Genomic DNA, 21,329 nt, shown 5'->3' with positions numbered 1-21,329 from the left:
CTGGTCTCTCCTCCTCTCCACCTCCTGGTCTTTCCACCGGACCCCCCTCTCTACCTCCTGGTCTCTCCTCCTCTCCACCTCCTGGTCTCTCCTCCTCTCCACCTCCTGGTCTCTCCCCCTCTCCACCTCCTGGTCTCTCCTCCTCTCCACCTCCTGGTCTCTCCTCCTCTCCACCTCCTGGTCTCTCCTCCTCTCCACCTCCTGGTCTCTACCCCTCTCCACCTCCTGGTTTCTCCACCGGACCCCCCTCTCCCTCTCCCTCTCCTCCAAACCCATTCCCTCTACCTCCTGGTCTTTGCTGCTTGTTATTCTGCGAAAATGAAATAGGCTACGTTATTATTAGACTTATGATCACGATATCATAACCAGAGAGAACACTTACGTGGTTATGGAGGGGGCGTACATTCCTTCATTTGGCGGGGCTGGGCTTTTATTTAACGACCTCGGCTCAAACAATCAGCGGAAATCACGCAACACTCGACACACGCGAAAATATGAACTCCAAAATAAACCTGTTTTCGGGTCACGTTACTGTACACTGAAACTTTTGTTATGATGATTAAAAGAATCCTATTGAACAAACTACACGGTTGACTCATTTTTGCGATTAATTTACTTTCAATTCGGTAAAAAAAATACACCGTCCGGGTTCTTCGGTCTGGTGAACCACGGTTACGGTCCGGTCCAGTGAACGGTCTGCTCCGCTGAGCTATAGTCCTTCTGAAGCGGTGTTTATCTTCCTCTCATCCTGTGTGTGGGATCCTGGTTACCAGGCAACGGACTCGGGTTCGTTGAAGTCCAAGGTTATGGTGCGTTCCAGAGCCCATCCAAACCAGTGGGACGTGGGACTTATCCCACCTCCAACTAAGAAAAGTGCACTGTCGAAGTGGAACCTACTACTATCGAACCGGGGGGTGATCGACCTATCCCCACCTCACAAAGTAGGAGTTAGTACAGTTCAGGTAGGATAAGTCCCACATCCCATTGCTTTGGATGGGCTCTGGAATGGTGCATTATAATGTGTATAACACAAAGATATTAAATGTCTCCCCACATATCAGCTGTCAATTTTGAACATGGAAGGTTTAGATTGAGTTTGGTTACGTTTTTTTACACCACAATAGTTAAACCTACCAGAAATTATACCAGTGATATTACCAACAAACCAAAGCTTGTTTATATGTTTATTTCCTCATTGGCCTCAGCTGTATTCAGGCTTGACATGGAAATTCAGAGCTTTCTAAATAACATTTTATTAGGAAACATAGGCCTACTTTAAATATTATTTTTAAATCTGTAAAAAATAAATGAAGGTATATATATACACAGTACAAACCAGCAAACCAGAATTCTTTATACATCATGGACGATAAACCAATCAGAATGCTTTATACATCATGGACGATAAACCAATCAGAATGCTTTATACATCATAAACCATAAGTCAATCAGAATGCTTTATAAATTATGGACTATAAACCAATCAGAATAGTTTAGACATCATTGAATATAAACCAAGGAGGCTTTACACATCAAATTGAGCCAATCAGAGGGCTTGGTCCATCATGGACTGCAGGACGCCCTCATCCTCCGCGTGATTGGCCGAGGAGAAGCTGGGGTTGAAGTAGTGGAGCTGGAGTTTCCCTGTGCGGTGCGCCAGCGCCACTCCGGAGAACGAGCTCTGATTGGAGGAGGAGGAGGAGGAGGCGGAGCCAAACACTGCCATGGCCGTCACCCTGGCAACCACGGAGAGAGGAGAAGGTCAACACGGAGGGGGCACTCTGGGGCTTCCTGTGGTCCCTCCCTGAGTCTAAGCCCCGCCCATACCCGTCGGCGTGCAGCGTTTCCGTGGCGACGGGCCCCAGGGCGTCGCGGCTCAGGTCCCAGAGGTGGAGGTGGGAGGCGGAGTCAAGGACGCAGAAGACGGCCGGTCTGGACTGGGACCAGCGGACCGAGACCACGCCCACCTCCGGGGCCCCGCCCCCTCGGCAGGTGGTCCACTCAGCCAGCGGCCAATGGGACGACACGATGTGGAGCCTCATGCTGCCGTCCGAGCAGCCAACCTGGAGCACAGGTACAGCCCCCTGTCATGACCTCATCCACTCAGTCATTACCTCATCCACTCAGCCATCACCTCATCCACTCAGCCATCACCTCATTCACTCAGTCATTACCTCACCCACTCAGTCATTACCTCATCCACTCAGCCATCACCTCATCCACTCAGCCATCACCTCATCCACTCAGTCATTACCTCATCCACTCAGCCATCACCTCATCCACTCAGCCATCACCTCATTCACTCAGTCATTACCTCACCCACTCAGTCATTACCTCATCCACTCAGCCATCACCTCATCCACTCAGCCATCACCTCATCCACTCAGTCATTACCTCATCCACTCAGCCATCACCTCATCCACTCAGCCATCACCTCATCCACTCAGCCATCACCTCATTCACTCAGCCATTACCTAATTCACTCAGTCACTAGCTCATTCACTCAGTCATGACCTCATCACTCAGCCATTACCTCACTCACTCAGTCATTACCTCATTCAGTGTGTGTTTGTGTGTGTGTGTGTGTGTGTGTGTGTGTGTGTGTGTGTGTGTGTGTGTGTGTGTGTGTGTGTGTGTGTGTGTGTGTGTGTGTGTGTGTGTGTGTGTGTGTGTGTGTGTACCAGGAAGAGCTGGGGGTTGAAGGAGGAGAAGTGGAGGGAGGTGACGTTGAGGGGTCTCGACCCCCCCTCCTGAGAGCCGTAGTCCCTGGGAGGGGATCTGAACCCATGGACCGTCCCATGATGCACCACTCCCTGCGGGCAGAACGCTACGATAGAACATCATCCCAAACAACAGGACCGTGGAGAACAGGAGAGTAGAACAGAGTAGAGAACAGCAGAGGAGAACAGAGTGGAGTAGAACAGTAGAGTAGAACAGAGTAGAGTAGAACAGAGTAGAGTAGAACAGAGTAGAGTAGAACAGAGTAGAGTAGAACAGAGTAGAGTAGAACAGAGTGGAGTAGAACAGTAGAGGAGTAGAACAGTAGAGGAGAACAGTCGAGTAGAACAGAGTAAAGTAGAACAGAGCAGAGTAGATTCAGGACAGAGTAGAGTAGAACAGAGTAGAGTAGAACAGAGTAGAGTAGAACAGAGTAGAGTAGAACAGAGTGGAGTAGAACAGAGTAGAGTAGAACAGAGTAGAGTAGAACAGTAGAGTAGAACAGAGTAGAGTAGAACAGAGTAGAGAAGAACAGAGTAGAGTAGAACAGAGTAGAGTAGAACAGAGTAGAGTAGAACAGAGTAGAGTAGAACAGAGTAGAGTAGAACAGAGTAGAGCAGAACAGTAGAGTAGAACAGAGTAGAGTAGAACAGAGTAGAGTAGAACAGAGTAGAGCAGAACAGTAGAGTAGAACAGAGTAGAGTAGAACAGAGTAGAGAAGAACAGAGTAGAGTAGAACAGAGTAGAGTAGAACAGTAGAGTAGAACAGAGTAGAGTAGAACAGAGTAGAGTAGAACAGTAGAGTAGAACAGAGTAGAGTAGAACAGTAGAGTAGAACAGTAGAGTAGAACAGAGTAGAGTAGAAGAGTAGAGTAGAACAGAGTAGAGTACAACAGAGTAGAGTAGAACAGAGTAGAGTAGAACAGTAGAGTAGAGTAGAACAGAGTAGAGTACAACAGTGGAGAGTAGAACAGAGTAGAGTAGAACAGAGGAGAGTAGAACAGAGTAGAGTAGAACAGAGTAGAGAAGAACAGAGTAGAGTAGAACAGAGTAGAGTAGAACAGTAGAGTAGAACAGAGTAGAGTAGAACAGAGTAGAGTAGAACAGTAGAGTAGAACAGAGTAGAGTAGAACAGTAGAGTAGAACAGTAGAGTAGAACAGAGTAGAGTAGAAGAGTAGAGTAGAACAGAGTAGAGTACAACAGAGTAGAGTAGAACAGAGTAGAGTAGAACAGTAGAGTAGAGTAGAACAGAGTAGAGTACAACAGTGGAGAGTAGAACAGAGTAGAGTAGAACAGTGGAGAGTAGAACAGAGTAGAGTACAACAGTGGAGAGTAGAACAGAGTAGAGTAGAACAGAGGAGAGTAGAACAGAGTAGAGTAGAACAGAGTAGAGTAGAACAGTAGAGTAGAACAGAGTAGAGTAGAACAGTAGAGTAGAACAGAGTAGAGTACAACAGTGGAGTAGAACAGAGTAGAGTAGATTCAGGACAGGATGAACATGTAGGTGTTCTCCGTGTCTCTGACCATGTTGGTGGTGATGAGGAAGTGGTTGGCGTCGCTGGGCAGGAAGTGGAGCTGCAGGGCCTCAAGGTCGGCGCCCTCCCTGGAGGTCAGAGGTCACACAGAGGTCAGAGTTCCCATGGAGGTCAGGACGCCAACGGGGATGAACATGAAACCGACAACAACACTGGCATCAACACGGCCGCCGGGAACAGCTGTGAGGAGGCGGGGGCTATTTATGTCCCGACGTCTGTCTGAACTGTCTGTCTGAACTGTCTGTCTCTCTCTGTTTCTGTCTCTGTCTGTTGATCTGTCTCTCTGTGTATGTATGTGTCTGTGTACCCTGTCTGCTTTGTAACCTGCCCGTCTGTGTCTCTATGTGTCTATCAGTGTAACCTGTCTGTGTCTCTATGTGTCTGTCTGTCTGTCTGTCTCACCTCTCCACAGCAGGCATACAGGAGCTGTGTAGCAGCTTGACCTTTCCTCCGGGCCTCAGACCTGCGAGGGAGATGAGGACAAGCTTGAGGACGGGTCAGCTCATTGGTGGAAAGAGAGAGGAATTTCAGAGTGTAGATAGAGAGAGAGTTTAGTGGTGGGTCTTACCCAGGTCAGTCTGAGATCCAGCCAGGCTGGCTGAGGTCAACTCCAGCACCACCTGGTGGCCAGAGTAGGAAACACAGCATGAACTCACAGCAGGCTCCCTAAGACCTATGACCCTACAGAAGGCTCAGTCTGACCTATGACCTGTGACTCTACAGCAGACTCACTATGACCAACGACCTATGACCTACCCAGAGGTTCAGAACCCCCCTCTCGTCCAGAGAGGCGAGCTGGAAGGACGTCCCCGCCGACTCTGAAACCCAACGGAGAGACAGTGAGAAGAGCAGCGGGTGAGACCACAAGCCGGGGCTACTCAGCAGTGATAGCTGCAGTACTAGTGGATGGAGCCTAGTGTCCTACCCTCGCTGGCCAGCAGGGGGGGCTGGGGCTCTGCGGCTGTAGAGGAGGTGGAGGTGGTGGAGGAGGGGGAGGGGAGCACCGCGATGGTGTTGACTGCTGAGTGGTGCCCCAGGGCGGAGAGGACCGCGTCTACAGGACACAACACACACCGTCGGCAGAGGAACACACGCTCAGGGAAACACACAATCGGAAGGAACACCGATCACAGGAACACACACTGAGAGGAATACACACTCAGCGGAACACACACTCAGACGAACACACACTCAGAGGAACAAACACACTGGATGCTCACGGATCAGACATCTACTTTGATTGGTGGATGGCGGTGTGTTGATTGCAGCAGGTCAACGATGATTGGTCGATGTGTTAAGTGATAGTGTTGGCGAATGACGATTGGTCGGATTGTTGAGCGCTAGCGATGGGGAATGACGATTGGTGGATTGGTGACGTCATGGTGATGTTTCGATGGTGACTGGTCGATGCTGACGTATTGATTGGTGGGGGGGTGGGGGCTAGTGACAGTGCGTGTGGCCGTATCCGTGGGTTACCGGTGGAGAAGGTGGGCTGTCTGAAGGTCCACTCGGCCCCGGCGACGGTCATGGTGTGATGACCCCCGGCCGGCTCTCTCAGGTCCCAGAGCACCAGGGAGCCGTCCGACGTCCCGGCCAGCACCAGGGCACCCCTCCCTGGGCTGAAGCAGCAGCACCTCACCTGCCCGGGAAAAGGAAGCAGGTCCGAGAATGATCCGACCCGTGACTCAAAAACCGTGACCCGATCCGAAACGTGAGTTTTGTGGTGAGTTGCAACCCTAGTCAGGGTTGATCGGGTTTCTCTCGCGTATAAAACATCGGACTGCAGACAGAGCTGGGAGAGCTCATGTGACACACTCACCACACGCTAAGCACACGCTAAAAACAGGCCAGAGTGTTCCTGGGGGTTCACCTCAGACTCGTAGACCAGGACCTTCTGGGGTCGGGACGGCTCCCACATGCTCCAGACGCAGAGCAGGGTCCAGCTGTCCAGGCGGACCGCCCCGGGCTGGGCCAGGGGGCCGTGGACCGACAGCAGGGTCTGTCTCTGGGACGCGGAGAAGAGCAGCAGGCTGCAGGGCCGACCTGACGAGAACATGAGGGAGAACAGAGACCGTGAGGGGTTGGGGAACAGAGACCGTGAGGGGTTGGGGAACAGAGACCGTGAGGGTTAGGGGAACAGAGACCGTGTGTCTTTAGAACAGAGAACGTGTGTCTTCAGAACAGAGAACGTGTGTTCTTTGGAACAGAAACCATGAGTTCTTTAGAACAGAGAACATGTGTTATTGAGAACGGGAAAAACGTGTGTCTTTAGAACAAAGGACGCGTGTTCATTAGAACAGAGAACGTCCTGGAGAGTGTTACCGTGGAGAAAGGGCAGCTGGGTGTTGAGCTGCAGGTTTCCCTCGCTGAAGGACAGGGCGTCCGTCTGGCTGCTGGTCGTCCTCAGAGACCGTCTCTCAGCGTGGTCCTCCTCCAGCAGCACCGACATCACCTGGCCACACGGGGCGCCACACCGCACAACTGTGACAATAGGTCCACCCTGTCTGGCATGTATCAGCTCATCTCATGAACCATCATCCAGCTGTCTGTTACCTGTCCAGGTGTGTGTTACCTGTCCAGGTGTGTTACCTTTCCAGGTGTGCGTTACTTGTCCATGTGTGTGTTACCTGTCCAGATGTGTGTTACCTGTCCAGGTGTGTTACCTGTCCAGGTGTGCGTTACCTGTCCAGGTGTGCGTTACTTGTCCAGGTGTGTGTTACCTGTTCAGATGTGTGTTACCTGTCCAGGTGTGTGTTACCTGTACGGCTGAGTGTAGGAAGGTGGCCAGGCGCTGGGAGTCGATGTTAATCTGCGCCGTGTTCCCATCTGGGGCGTCCTGAGACCGTCCCGGTTCTGTCATGATGAGAGTCATCAGACAGGTCGAGACACCCGTCTGCCTGTCTCAACACAGTCAGTCTGTTTGCCTTTCTCTCTTTCTGTCTGCCTGTCTCACTGTTCTGCATGTCTTACCCCCACAGGCTCCAGTGTGGTCCGCCGGGTGCTGGGTCCACCTGTCCAGGACCTCGATGAGGTCCGTCTGGACGTCTCGCTCCCCGTCATCCTCACGACACTGGACATAGGCCTGAGAGACCGGGGAGAGAGAGAGACAGGTGAGAGGGAGACAGGTGAGAGATACAGGTGGGAGAGAGATAGAGAGAGATGGGTGAGAGAGACAGGTGAGAGAGAAAGAGACAGGTGAGAGAGACAGGTGAGAGAGAAAGAGAGAGACAGGTGAGAGAGAAAGAGAGAGACAGGTGAGAGAGAGAGAGAGAGAGAGAGAGAGAGAGAGAGAGAGAGAGAGAGAGAGAAAATAAAGACAAAAGAAAGTGAAACAGACAGACTGACATCTCGCTGTGGTCTCCATCGAAGCAGGACCTGGTGACCTCTGACCTGTTTGGTGTTGGTGTTCCCAAAGCTCTTGATGTAGACGTCGTACTGGCTGAGCGGTGGGAGGTCCAGGAGGGAGAAGGTCGGAGAGAAGTCCAACTCCACGAGTCGCAGCAGCTCCGTACTGCGCTTCCTTCAGAAAACACACAACAGCCGTAAAACCTCCGCCCTTCACAAGACGACTCTAATGCGTTTTATTGGAAAGGAGATTTACTTCTGCTTGCTGGCGACTTTCTGATTGATTTCTCTCTGCTTCGCCGCCACAAAGTCGATAAACTTCCCGCGCTGAGGACCTCTCTGAGAACCGCGATGAGGAGAGCCCGGACGGGTCTGCTCGGACTCTGGGGACGGAGCAGAGAGCAGAGTCAGGACCTTCTCTTTGAGACCTCCTTACCTGGGAAACAGAGGAGTTACAGTGGAGCCCACCTTGGGGTCTGATCTCCTCCTCGGTTCCGCTCCTCCCCCCTGCTGCTCTTCGGTTCTCCTCCTCCATGGCCCTCTGGATGGCCTCCACCTCCTTCCTCCTCTCTGCTCCCATCTTCTGGCGAGGGGACTCCACCACCACCTCCTCCTTCTCCTCTTCCTCCTGCTCCTCCTCCCCACTCTCATCCAGCTCCTCAAAGTCCTCCTCGTACTCCTGTAGAGCACCAGACCGACTGATCAGGAAGAGATGCCTGAACGTCCACCACCACTTGCATGCTAGGAGCCCAGGTCAAGAGGAGCTGGCGACACGAGGGGCTCAGGTCACGAGGAGCTCAGGTCAAGAGGAGCTCAGGTCAATAGGAGGAGCTTAGGTCACTAGAAGCTGAGGTCACTAGGAGCTAAGGAGAAATCAGGGCTATGAATGAATGTTGTACGTCAAAACACGTACCCCTCTCTGTTAAAGATCACGGAAGCATGCCATTCATGTTCACAAACAGGAGAAGAAGCCGTTAGAACAGATAAAACATTAGAACGACAGTCATGGGAGCAAGAAGTTCTGTTTAACCTCAAAGTCGTCTTCATACGCGGGCTCTCCGTGCGCCGACTCTGGCTCGGCAGCAGCCTGGAGAAACGGTCCACATTTAGTCGAGCGCTTCATCACTTCTAAGCACATTAGCCAGAGCGTTCCTCTGTGGGGCGCTGCACAGCAGGCTGAGTCTGAAGGGGAAACCGACCTTCCTCTCGGAGGCAGCAGGAGGAACATCTGCTCCCGCTGCTGCTGCTTCTGGGAGGACCGGGTGTCTACTCGCTCGCCGCCGCTCCTTCTCCCCAGTGTCTTGGTCCCCATGGTGACGGGCCTTGGTCTCCTCCGGCTCCCTGAGCTCCGTGGACACGCCCCCACCGACATCCTCGACCTGAACACCACCAACACCACGATGACACGCCGTTCCACACGCACCTCTCATGACATCAGAACATCAGAACACGCGGCCCGATGGAACCGGATGAATTCTGCTCGTCTTTTCAAAGCTGAAGTTTGAGTCTGAGGTGACTTGCCGGTCTCTGTCGCCGCTCTCTGTGTCTCCTCTCTCTCTCCTCATCCCTCCCTGCTCCATCCTCCTTCTCTCGTCTCCTCGCCTCCTTCTCTCTTCTCCTCTCTCTCTCGTCCTCCTTCCCCCTCTCTCCGTCCTCCTGCTTCCTCCTCCTGTCTCCGTCTCTTCTGGGTTCTTTGTTTTTCTCTGAAATCAGAGAATCGTGAGGGTTCCTGCTCCGGTGAGGAGAACCACCAGGAGCACCGTGAGCAGAAGGAGGTGAACCTACCTTCCTCCTTCTCCTCGGAGCGTCTTACTCGTCGTGCTTTGTCGGGCCGTTCATCGTGCCGTCGATCGCCCTCTTCCCGATGCTCCCTCTCTTTGTGTTTCTCTCTCTCCTCTCCTTCCCTCTCTCTCCCTCCCTCTCTCCTCCTATGCCCCTCTCTCTCCTCTCTCCTTTTATCCTTCTCGTCTCCTATGTCTCTCTCCCTCGCCCGGTCTTTGTGCCTCTCTCTCTCTCCTTCTCGGTGTCTCTGGGGGCCTCTATCAGGTCCTCTCGTATCTGCATCCCTCTCTATCTTCCTCTCCTTCTCTCTCTCCTCTCCTTCTGTCCTCCTCTCCTTCTCTCTCTCCTCTCCTCCTTCTCTTCTCTCCTTCTCTCTCTCTGCACCTCCCTCTCTCCTCCTTTCCTTCTCTCTCTCCTCTCCTCCTTCTCTCCTCCTCTCCTTATCTCTCTCTGCTCCTCCCTCCCTCCTCCTCCTCTCCTTCTCTCTCTCCTCCGCTCCCTCTCTCTTCCTCTCTACGTGTCTCTCTTCCCTGGGGTCTCTCGACCGCCTTCTCTCTCTCTCCTCATCCTTATTGTCTCTCGCCCTCCTGCTCTCTCTCTCCTCCTCTTTGGTGTTGTCTCTCGCCCTCCTCTCTCTCTCCTCCCTCCTCCTGTCTCCATGACCAGCGTCCTGGAGAGTAGAGCAATAATGATTTATTGGGGTGAGATAATAAAACTTCCGACTCCTATTCATAACTTTAGTTAACTAGTTAGTTAACTCGTTATTTTATCTAGAATAACTCACCCTCATGTGTTTGGTCAGCTCGGCTGGTTTCCAAGTGTCTTCCTTGGTGAGTTTCTTTTAGATGAACAGATGGTTATAAAGTATTACTAGAAATAGGTTAAATATATAGTTCCGATCTACTGACATTAGGACACATCTTAACGTTATCTGGGGAGCTTCATTGGAGGTTTACCTTCTCAGTCGGCATGTTAGCATCGTTGTCCGCGGTTCAATAATCCCTCAGATCAGGAGGACTCCGCTGCTGTGTTGACGCCGCCATGTTGGTGTGCGTCTACTGCGCACGCGCAGCGGTCTGAAACCAAGGAGAACGCGTCACTTCTTCTTGACAACAGACCCGCCCGGCGATCACCGAGCGATCGCTGGGATCAACAGCTGATCACCATGGATACGAACAGGACGGCTAATCGATACGCTGGGTTGGAGTGTACAGGATATTTTAAAAATAGATTTGATTTATTGTTTATAGACGGTAAACTACAGCTGGTTTACAACGAGCAGTCTGTTGGAGTGTTCCTTATATGTTCATCTTTTTTTGTTGAGATGAGATCAAAACAGATAAATATAATTTGATATTGACTTTATTAGATTATCTGAATTCCAGAACAGCGAACGAAATGTCTGATACTATTAGATTAAAATAAGAGTAAAAACGTCAGCCGTATATAGGCTGTGTGGACAATAACGGTAACACCTTAGAGACGGTTGAGTTCGACAGAATTAACAGATAAATCAGCTAAATGACAGAAACATTATAATTATTGTTATCATAATTATATTATAATAAATATATTATAATAAATTATATTATATTATTATTCAACATTATTGAAAATCCTAACGTGGAGTGTACTTGCGGCCAGTGGCCACTGGGGGGCGGTGCCCTGCAGCCTCAGCGGCTCCTGCAGGCTGAGCCCCGCGCACCACGGCGCGTTGTGCCAGTGCGTCTCGGTGGCCGACAGCAGATAGTTGGGTCTGGTAACACACTGCCAAGGGACGGGGAAGACCCGGTCCATAGACCAAAGACCCGGTCCATAGACTCGGTCCGTGGACGGTTTCCTGCTCAGGAGGATCGCCTGTGAGCGGCAGGCGCCTCGGCGCTTAAAGGCCATTTAAACGTGAGTATGAAGCGATCATTCCGCACGCCGATGGAAGCCCACCGCCTCCGCTGGATCCTCACCGTGTAAACAACCGAGGCAGCAGCAGCACATGTCCGGAGACACCATGACCGCGGTCCGAGGTGCCCACCCCCACGCCCCCACCACCGGCTCCACGGCACCCCCCAAGGAGAACGGACACACGGCGGACCCCGGGTCGCCCGCCCCGACCTTCCCCACCCCGGCTCCCCCGGAGGAGGGCTCCGAGAGCGGCGACACCCCGACGTCCTCGGCAGGCGAGCTCACTCGGACATGGGTCCAGTTCGCCAAGACCTTCGTGGTGATCTTCCCCATCTACGCTCTGGGATACTTCGAGTTCAGCCTGAGCTGGCTCCTCATCGGCCTCGTACTGTTCTTCTGCTGGCGGCGGAACGCGGGCGGGAAGAGCAGCCGGCTGAACCGAGCCCTTGCGTTCCTGGCCCACGAAGACCCCCCCAGACACACCCTCACAAGTTCGGATCTACCGCCATGGGTAAGCACGCGGACCTCCGTCCGTCATCAGTATGACCCTCACCCCACCTCGTGCCTCTGGTTGACCTCTGCTGAGGAGGTCTCCACGGAAAACGGTCCGTGTTCCCAGGTCCCCAGGTTTCCAGGTCCCTAAGTTTCCAGGTTTCCAGGAACCCCGGGTCAGCTGACCGCAGATGGAGCGGCTCCGTTGAGTTGTTAAGCCCCGCCGGTGCAGCTGTCCCCCGGGCTAGCAGGGACCCCACCCCCCCGGACCCTCCCAGGCTAAATACATCCAGCAGCCCGGCCACAATGGGGAACCAGATACGGGGTAGCGGAGGAAACATTCTCCGAGCCGCTGCGGGTTATTTCAGGACCTGGGCCGTTACACCATGTAAAACAATTAGGATACATGTCTTTAAGAGCGGTTAATGACGGCTGGTGTTGGATCACTCAGGATGACAGCCGCCCCCCGCCTCGCTGGACGGGACCCAGTGTGCCAAGCGAGAGCGATATCCGAAGGGGTCAGGGTCCCAATGTCTTATCAGAAAGTGTCCTTTGTGAAAAGCCTCGAAGTAAAAGTTCCCGATTGTGAGAATATAGTAGAGGTGTTGATAGGTCACGTGGTTCAGGGGGGAAACGAAGGCTTAGCCAATCAGAGGCCGGAGGTGTCAGGCCTTAAATAGACACCACCGGCATGTTCGAACGAACGCGCATGAAACTTTATTCAAACTTGAGCTGCCTGCTGAACAGTTTCCTGAACCTCAGGGACGGACGTCGTAGGCTCATTAACCAATGCTAACGGTTCTATCGAGCGGTGCTCCCCCGCTGCTCATTACTAGTCTCTGAGCGGGCCGCTGTCTGCTGAGAGCTGGGCTCCAGAAACCTTTTCCTCCTCTGGACATAAAATACATTCTCAGCGTCAGTTGGACCCGACCGCTTGTGTTGACCAGATCCCGAGGCTGATTGGAGGGGATCCCCCAGGTCTGCTGAGGGGTGCGGAGGGGATCCCCAATTCTGCTGAGGGGTCTGTGTGTGGTTGTCCAGTGGGGAAGAGACCCAGGTGTGTACCCAGGTAGGGACCCGGGACCCAGGGGGTAGAGTCCCAGGGTGTGTCTCTGCAGGCCAGTGAACGGGGGTCGCTCCGTCTCCAGCGCCCTGCGGTCAGAGGTCTGACGGCAGCATAATGGCTTTATGGATCCCTGCTGTATAAAGCAGTGATTCATGAGGAGGAGTGATGGTGAGGAGCCCCCCTCCGTACCCGTGCCCCCTGCTCCGTCTGGGCCCCCCCCCCCCCCCCATACAGCCCAGAGCCGGTATTGTAATACGATGTTTCAATTAGGATATGAGCCGAGGAGGGCATGGAGCCAGGAGGGAGCGCAGCCACATGCCGGCTGCTGTCAGCGGGCCAGAGAGGCTGCCGGGCGCCCCTGGGCCGGTCTGTGCTGAAGCCCAGAGCCCACCAGGGTGCAACCGCTCTGCAGAGACCCTCTCAAGACTCCCATGTTAATCTAGGAGCTCCATGTTAATCTATGGACACCATGTTAATCTATGAGCTCCATGTTATTCTATCAACACCATGTTAATCTATGAGCTCCATGTTAATCTATGAGCTCCATGTGAATTTATCAGCTCTGTGTTAATCGATGAGCTTTGTTTATCAATGAGCTCCATATTAATCAATAAACTGGATCAATTGTTGGACTCAATAATAACAGGCCTTAATAACAGGGTTTACACACTTCCGCTGGACTTGGTGCTGGTCTGAGATCAGCTGTTTGTAGTCCCAGGGTTAGAGTACAGCTCTGGTGCTGGTCTGAGATCAGCTGTTTGTAGTCCCAGGGTTAGAGTACAGCTGTGGTGCTGGTCTGAGATCAGCTGTTTGTAGTCCCAGGGTTAGAGTACAGCTGTGGTGCTGGTCTGAGATCAGCTGTTTGTATTCCCAGGGTTAGAGTACAGCTCTGGTGCTGGTCTGAGATCAGCTGTTTGTAGTCCCAGGGTTAGAGTACAGCTCTGGTGCTGGTCTGAGATCAGGCGTCGTGGTGAAGAACCGACTCACATCCAGCCCTCACTGGGGGGGAACTCAGGTCGGTTGTCATGGCGACTGGTCGTGAGCTCAGGTCCTGTCAGAGAGTCCTCTGGATGGGTTTTAGATCTGATGTTAGAAGTTACACATGTCAGCACAGGTCGCTCCCGGAATGTGAGGGTTTCTGGTTTCAGGTCTCGTATCTGTCGAGGGTAAATCCACTATAATATTCATTGAATCAATATCATTCATAGAGTTTTGTGAAAATATAAAGGATATCATATCATAGACCTGCACGCATGCAAGCACACACCCACACACACACAGGCACACACACACACACACACACACACGCACAGGCACCTACACACACATGCATGTGCAGGCACAGACTCATGCATGCACAGGCACAAACACACGCACAGGCACACACGCAAGCACGCACGCGCACACCCATAGGCGCGCACACACACAGACACACGCACATGCACACGCGCACACACACAGAGGCACGCACACAAGCACACACGCACAGCCATCACGCACACACGCACGGGCACGCACACGGGAACACACACGCACACGACACAGGCACACACGCGTACAGAAAGGCAATCACGCACACGTACACACACACGCACACACACAGAAGTACCTCTCTTTCTGATGAGATTCATGATGGAGTCACACCAAGAGTAAATAAAACATGAAGAATCGTTTTTCACCACAAAGTCCCTCTAAAGGTGCAGGTTTTATCGTCTAATGTTTTATGTTGATGTTCAGCGGGTCCTACAGGGGACATCAATAATGCACCGCGACCGGCCCCCTCTCCTGGCTAGGGGTGGAGCGGTCCGTTTGTCATGGTTACCTGTACAGCTTGCTGGCCCGCCACTTCCCAATCATTATATAATGTCCCTCTCTCTCTGTGTCTATCTCTCTCTCTCTCTGTCTCCCCCTCCCACTCTCTCATCCTCTCTCCTATTGATTCACAGTCAGGAAAACCCGCTACATATCTGTCTGTCTGTCTCTCTGTCTACCAGCCCGCCTGTCTGTCCCTCCATCTTCCTGTCTGTCTGTCTCTCTGTCTGTTTCTATCTCTTTTCTATCTCTGACCGTCTGTCTCTCCATCTGTCTGTTTGTCTGTCTGTCTGTGTCTGTGTCTCTCTAAGTGTCTGTCTCTCTGTCTAGCTCTGTGTGTCTGTCTCTCTACCTGCCTGTCTGTCTCCCTCCCCCCCCCGTCTCGCTGACTAATTTTGTGTTTCTCTGCAGGTTCATTTCCCAGACGTGGAGCGGGTGGAGTGGGTCAACAAGGTAAAGAGTTCCTCTCCGTCTGAAAAAGCCGACGGCGTTTTAGTTCCCTCGAGACCATTGCATTGTTTTCTCTCTCTCTGCTCCGGCTCTGAGTCACAGTCTGCAAGTGATGTTGCAGTGGTGAGATCTCTGTTCTGAGTTCTAGTTAACACTAGATTATCTAGTGGACACTAGAGTGTGTAGTGTCTAGTGGACACTAGAGTGTGTAGTGTCTACTACACACTCTAGTGACTAGAGTATTGAGCAGATTCTCCAGATGTTATGTGTGTGGGTGTGTGTTGCAGACGGTGTCCAGATGTTATGTGTGTGTGTGTGTGTGTGTGTGTGTGGATGTGTGTGTTGCAGATGGTGTCCAGATTTTATGTGTGTGTGTGTGTGTGAGTGTGTGTGTGTGTGTGTGTGTTGCAGATGGTGTCCAGATGTTATGTGTGTCTGTGTGTGTGTTGCAGACGGTGACCAGATGTTATGTTTGCGAGTGTGTGTGTGTTGCAGACGGTGTCCAGATGGTATGTGTGTGTGTGTGTGTGTGTGTGTGTGTGGATGTGTGTGTTGCAGATGGTGTCCAGATGTTATGTGTGTGTGTGTGTTGACCAGATGTTATGTTTGCGAGTGTGTGTGTGTTGCAGACGGTGTCCAGATTTTATGTGTGTGTGTGTGTGTTTCAGACGGTGGAACAGATGTGGCCGTATGTCGGTCAGTTTGTGGAGAAGTTGTTCCGGCAGACCATCGAGCCGGCGGTGAGACAGACGCACGGACAACTGAGCTCCTTCTGCTTCACCACCATCAACCTGGGAGACAAGGTCAGAGGTCAACCTGGGAGATGAGGTCATAGGTCAACTTGGGAGACAAGGTCAGAGGGGCAACCTGGGATACAAGATCATACTTGAACCTGGGAGATGAGGTCAGAGGTCAACCTGGGAGATGAGGTCAACCTGGGAGATGAGGTCATAGGTCACCCTTCGAGATGAGATCAGAGGCCAACCTGGGATACAAGGTCGGAGTGTAACCTGGGACAGGAAGTCAGAGTTGAAACTGGGAGATGAGGTCAGGGTTCAACCAGGTTGATGAGGTCAAAGTTCAACCTGGGAGGGGAGCTGCAGATCCTGGGCCAGAGTGATGTTGGTTGTGCAGACGCCTGCTGAATGAAAGCTCATGTATATTTCTGTACTGTATGTAGGCTTGTAGCACATTACGTGTGTGTGTGTGTGTGTGTGTGTGTGTGTGTGTGTGTGTGTGTGTGTGTGTGTGTGTGTGTGTGTGTGTGTGTGTGTGTGTGTGTGTGTGTGTGTGTGTGTGTGTAAGTTAGTGTGTTACTGTGATGAAGTGCTAAGGATTGACCCCCTCCTCCTCTTCCTCAGCCCCTAAGGGTCAACGGGGTCAAAGTTTACAGCGAGAACGTCGACAAACACCAGATCATCATGGACCTGCAGGTCAGGTACTGCTGCTACACACTGATCTCCACTAGAATCTACTGTCTTCTACCATCTCTCCTATAATCTACTGTTTCCACTGTATCCTACTGTCCATACTGCCTTTCTGTCTCTGCTATAATATACTGTCTTCTACTATCTGTCTTCATATATATGTTATATCTCTAATGGTCCTACTGCCTCTCCTGCCCATACCTTCTCTACTTTAATGCACTGACTCTGCTTTCTCTACTATAATCTACTGAGTTTATTGTCTCTACTATAGTCCACAGATTCTATGGTCTGTACTAGGGATCGACCGATAGATTTTTTTTAGTGCCGATAATTGGAGCCGATAATACCCTGGAAACCCAGAGTTCTCGCGAGAGCACAATTTGAATTTGCTAAGCGAGTCACACTGGGAACGAGGAATATACTCGTGTATACTCTTGTCCTCCCCTGTCCCAGAACATTAATCAATCACATCGATGTATCAATATAGGCGGGCCAAAAGCATTGCTGTTTTACCGACCGGATACGGCAAGAGTCTTATCTATTGGTTAGCTCCACTGGTCTGGATACGTCACCCCTTGTATTCTTCTGATTGGTCGCAGTGTTATCCAATGTGTTTTTCCAGTGATATTTTCAAATGCATGCTTGGTGCCGCCCCTCGAGTTGGCCCATTTTCATTACTCGTTGCCAGACCCTACAGCTTTCTAGATGTGGGTCTGGATTTCCAGGCTAAGCCTCCCTCAATACATCCTAAAAATAACACAATGATGATAACAAATGTTAAAATGTGTATCGATTTAAAAAAATTAACATTTATTGAACTGTCTGTAAATCACGGCAACAAAAATAATAATAAAAAAATCGGCCGATACGGAAAAAAATATCGGCCAACACGATACACGTAAAAAAAACGCAAATATCGGCCCGCCGATATATCGGTCGATCACTAGTCTGTACTGCTGATTGACACTACCTAATGTCAATGCTATAATCTACTATAATATACTGTCTCTACTGTCTTTAGTTTAATATTCTGTCTCCACTGTCGTCCACTATCTCTTCTATAGTCTACTATTTCCACTGTCTAATATTCTGTCTGGACTGCCTTCTACTATCTCTACTGTAATCGACTGCCTATGCTGTCTCTTCTGTCTTCACTCTAATATTCTGTCCGTAGTGTCGTATGCTATAATCGACTGTCTCTGCCGTCTCTACTGTCTTTGTTCTCACATTCTGAGTGCGGGGGTGCCAGGCCAGCCCCCCCCCCGTTCCACCGCTGGAGTAGTAGACATTTAGGCCCAATCCCATTTCTACCCCTTACCCCTTCCCCTTACCCCTCCCCCTTGTTTGGAAGGGGGAGGGGGGAAGAGGGGAGCGGTAGAAATGGGATTGGGCCTTATGATTCATTAATGAAGGGATTGAAGTCAGGCGTGTGAGCTGAGCTGACTTTGGTGTTTCAGCTTCGTGGGCAACACAGAGGTGGACGTGGAGGTGAAGAGGTTCTTCTGCAGAGCCGGCATTAAGAGCATACAGGTCAGCAGAACCTCCCTCCCTCCGACTCACCTCCTCATCCTCGCTCGGCTCCTCTCTCCTTCCTCGCCTCCTCTCTCCTCCCTCCTCCTCCTCCTCTCCCCCTCCTCCTCTTCCTCCCGGCAGCCACTCCCCCTCTCCTCTCCTCTGAGCGGGAGCTCAAAGCTCAAAGCTTTGTAGCTGGTGCTACAGGGGGGATGCTGAACCAGCTACTGCTAGAGTGTGTGTGTGTGTGTGTGTGTGTGTGTGTGTGTGTGTGTGTGTAGAATTTGTGTGTGTGTGTATGGTTAATGTGTGTCTGCGTGTGTGTATGGTTAATGTATGTGTGTGTGTGTGTGTGTGCGTATGGTTAACTTGTTTGTGTGTGTGTGTGTGTGTGTGTGTGTGTGTGTGTGTGTGTGTGTGTGTGTGTGTGTGTGTGTGTGTGTGTGTGTGTGTGTGTGTGTGTGTGTGTGTGTATGGTAAATGTGTGGGTATGTTTGTGTGTATGTGGTTAACATGTTTGTGTGCTAATGGTTAATATGTGTGTGGTTAATGTGTGTGTGTGTGTGTGTGTGTGTGTGTGCGTGTGTGTGTGTGTGTGTCCTCAGCTCCACGGAGTGCTGCGGGTGCTGATGGATCCGTTGCTAGGCGACATGCCGCTGGTCGGAGCCCTGTCTCTCTTCTTCCTCAAGAAACCGGTGAGTCACATGATCACTTCACCCCGCTTGAGTTTTGTATTGCCGGCAAATGGGAAGTCTAGAAGAGTAGAAGTAACTTACCCTAACTAACTAACCCTAACTCTAACGAACTAACCCTAACCCTAACTCATCTCAAAGCCAGCAGTCCTTCTGCATTCATTTAAAAAGGGGCGGGGTCTCGCCCTGTTTCCTGATTGGTTAAAGAGATACCTTGATTCCTGTTTGGTTGCAGCGATATTTGACCCCATGATGTCTATCTCCAGCGACCGGTCCGGCCGGTGTTGATTCCTACCTTTGCACACCCTGTCTCTCACAGCACTGGTGTCTGGACAGGACGTCCCAACGTGACTTACCTCTGGGAATGTTTACCAGAGCTGGCTGAGCTGGCCGTGTTCGCTGCCAGCCAATCACGTGCTTACAGGTCCTTGCCTCTAGCGATATGATTGGTTCAAACAAATATGGTGCGAAAGAAAACGAAACTTCAGGTTCAGCCGGAGTTCAGCTCTTCTGACTTACAGGGGGGATGTCATCCCACCCGTTGTGAGTTTGATTAGCCATTACAAGCCATTTGAAACTCTGCCTTTTAGTGACACACAAGTGGGCGTGTCCACCTAGATGTATGATGGATAGATCAACAACATTTGCTACAGTCCGCTGGGTAGGCTGGTAGACCGATCTATCCAGCGTACAACTAGGTGGACACCAGTGGCGGTTGGTGGTTTTTAAAGTGAGGGGAGGAAGGACTGCACACTTGGCTGCCACTGTTGGTGTCTGGTGGCATAAGAATGTGATACTCATTGTTTCAGGGGGTTTTGGTGAACTTCAAAATAGTAGGGAGGGATAGTTATGTGAATACAATTTATGCGAAGCCACCAGTGGCATCACTGTAATTTGAAAGCTGGTGGGCTTTTGGTCTTTGAAATGGACAACAAGGGCAGAAGGAAAGGATGCAAAGCCCATTAGTCAAATCAGGCCTACTCTTGATTTGTAAAAGTAAATAAAAAAATCTGGGCCCATTTTTGCCCTCAATGACTGAAGTTATTGGTTTTAATTTAGCTATGTTTATTTTCATTTACAATTGTTTTAAGAAAAGACTCAAGACCAAAAGTGATGCCATTTAAAATGCATCATGCTCTGAATCATTCACCCTTTCTACAATATCAAACAGAACGGTCAAGTGAGTGACAAACTAGTAAAAAAAAGAAAAAAGAACAAGAACATTATTTCAAACAACCTGATCTATAGGCATGGTGCCTAGCAAGGAATGTTGCATAGCAGCACCAACGTGAACTTGACACTTGTCGTGGCGTTTGGTTGCCCTATCAAGATTTTTCACATCAGTGAAACAATGAACAGCCCACGTTGGAGATTTGCCATTATTCATTAGCAAACAGGGCCAGCAATACAGTCTATTGCTAGTAATGCTACCAGTAAGCCATGGGTACCTAGCAAACCATGTAATATCATAATAATAATAATAATAATAGATTCCATTTATATAGCGCTTTTCTCACACACAAAGCGCTTTACATAGGGGCACAACAATAGATAAACATGAAAAAAGTTAGAGTTGATGGGGCTAGGGTTGGTGAGTGATCTAGGGGTAGGCAGAGGAGAAGAGATGAGTCTTGAGGCGGGACTGGAAGATGGTGAGGGACTCAGAGTCACGAATATGTTGAATATGTTATGTTATATATATAGCACCCACAACACTGACGTTGCCATTACTATTGGTGATCTTGATTTTGCGAAGTGGTCTACCCTTTTCTTAGGTCGCTTACTTAGCACTGTAACTCAATGAATGGAATGCTTTGTTATTATACATGAACAATGTCCTCTGTTTCCAATGTTTCCATTGTACACTTTATTCGCAAATTTTAGAATCTCGTTATCCTTCAGATGATTTCACCTGCTATTGTGCTAATGTCCCTTTACCCAGGGAAACGAACATTATATATTCAAAGGCATTAAAGTAGTCATATTTAAGGGCATTAATTCATTACAGTAGTCTGGGCAATCTACATTTTTTATTCTCAACAATGTTAGGGAGGATCTTCCTCCCTCTCCTCCATGGAGAAGCCTCCATTGGTGGACACACTCACCTGTGATGTCGCTAAGACAGGCAGATTTCAAAATGGCTTGTAACGGCTAGTCACACTCACACCTGGTGATATAATATCACCCCTTTAAGAAGGAAATCTAAAGGCTGATTTGTGCGGCTAATTACTGAGTGATTGCCCATTGTTGTGCAAGACAGAACCGTTGTGTAACTGGTGGTTTAGGCTTAAGAGCCGTCCAAGACGATTGGTCAGAGGTCAGATATCCATGTCCCATCCATCGCTGACCTCGTCTGGCTTTTCTATCTCTAATGAAATCTGCTCAAAGGTTAGAGATTCAGACTCGTAGATGGCATTTAGAGCAAACTCGATTCCTTATGTTAAATTGACTTTTCAACTGCAGAGCTGACCTTTCCATGGCCTTCGGTTAACCTAAAGCATTTTTACGTATTATACCTCATGTCGTCCACAGTACTTAATTGTCAGAGCAAGTCTGAAATTAGTCTTGCATCCCAGCAGCTCCATTAACAAACATCAC

At 50.5% G+C, this 21,329-nt stretch overlaps 2 protein-coding genes across 5 annotated transcripts in view; one reads left to right on the top strand and one right to left on the bottom strand.

Annotated features, from left to right (window-relative positions):
- Positions 1–1,170: 1,170 nt before the first annotated feature.
- dync2i1 (dynein 2 intermediate chain 1) lies at positions 1,171–9,952 on the bottom strand (the record flags this gene model as incomplete). Its single annotated transcript, XM_030349070.1, has 20 exons — positions 1,171–1,736; positions 1,828–2,063; positions 2,682–2,813; positions 4,244–4,322; positions 4,657–4,717; positions 4,823–4,874; positions 5,011–5,072; positions 5,180–5,308; positions 5,731–5,893; positions 6,125–6,297; positions 6,577–6,706; positions 7,013–7,107; positions 7,225–7,336; positions 7,645–7,774; positions 7,856–7,982; positions 8,068–8,278; positions 8,630–8,686; positions 8,799–8,978; positions 9,121–9,302; positions 9,385–9,952. Coding segments are annotated over 20 exons (3,069 nt in total), but the record flags the coding sequence as incomplete, so codon positions are not given.
- Positions 9,953–11,104: 1,152 nt separating this feature from the next.
- The window catches only part of esyt2b (extended synaptotagmin-like protein 2b), a 34,894-nt gene continuing 24,669 nt past the window's right edge, over positions 11,105–21,329 (top strand). For 3 of the 4 annotated variants that reach the window (XM_030349068.1, XM_030349067.1, XM_030349066.1), the window contains exons 1-6: positions 11,372–11,791; positions 15,062–15,103; positions 15,769–15,903; positions 16,462–16,538; positions 17,985–18,057; positions 18,645–18,734. In XM_030349068.1, the coding sequence (XP_030204928.1) occupies positions 11,372–11,791; positions 15,062–15,103; positions 15,769–15,903; positions 16,462–16,538; positions 17,985–18,057; positions 18,645–18,734 (837 nt within the window). Of the gene's footprint in view, positions 11,792–15,061; positions 15,104–15,768; positions 15,904–16,461; positions 16,539–17,984; positions 18,058–18,644; positions 18,735–21,329 lie in introns of all 4 variants that reach the window. The other variant, XM_030349065.1, reaches the window with a different exon arrangement.

This window comes from Gadus morhua, chromosome 23, assembly GCF_902167405.1.
Source record: "Gadus morhua chromosome 23, gadMor3.0, whole genome shotgun sequence".
NCBI lineage: Eukaryota > Metazoa > Chordata > Actinopteri > Gadiformes > Gadidae > Gadus > Gadus morhua.
The sequence above is the reverse complement of the archived record's forward strand: the minus strand, read 5'-3'. Positions and strand labels throughout refer to the sequence as shown.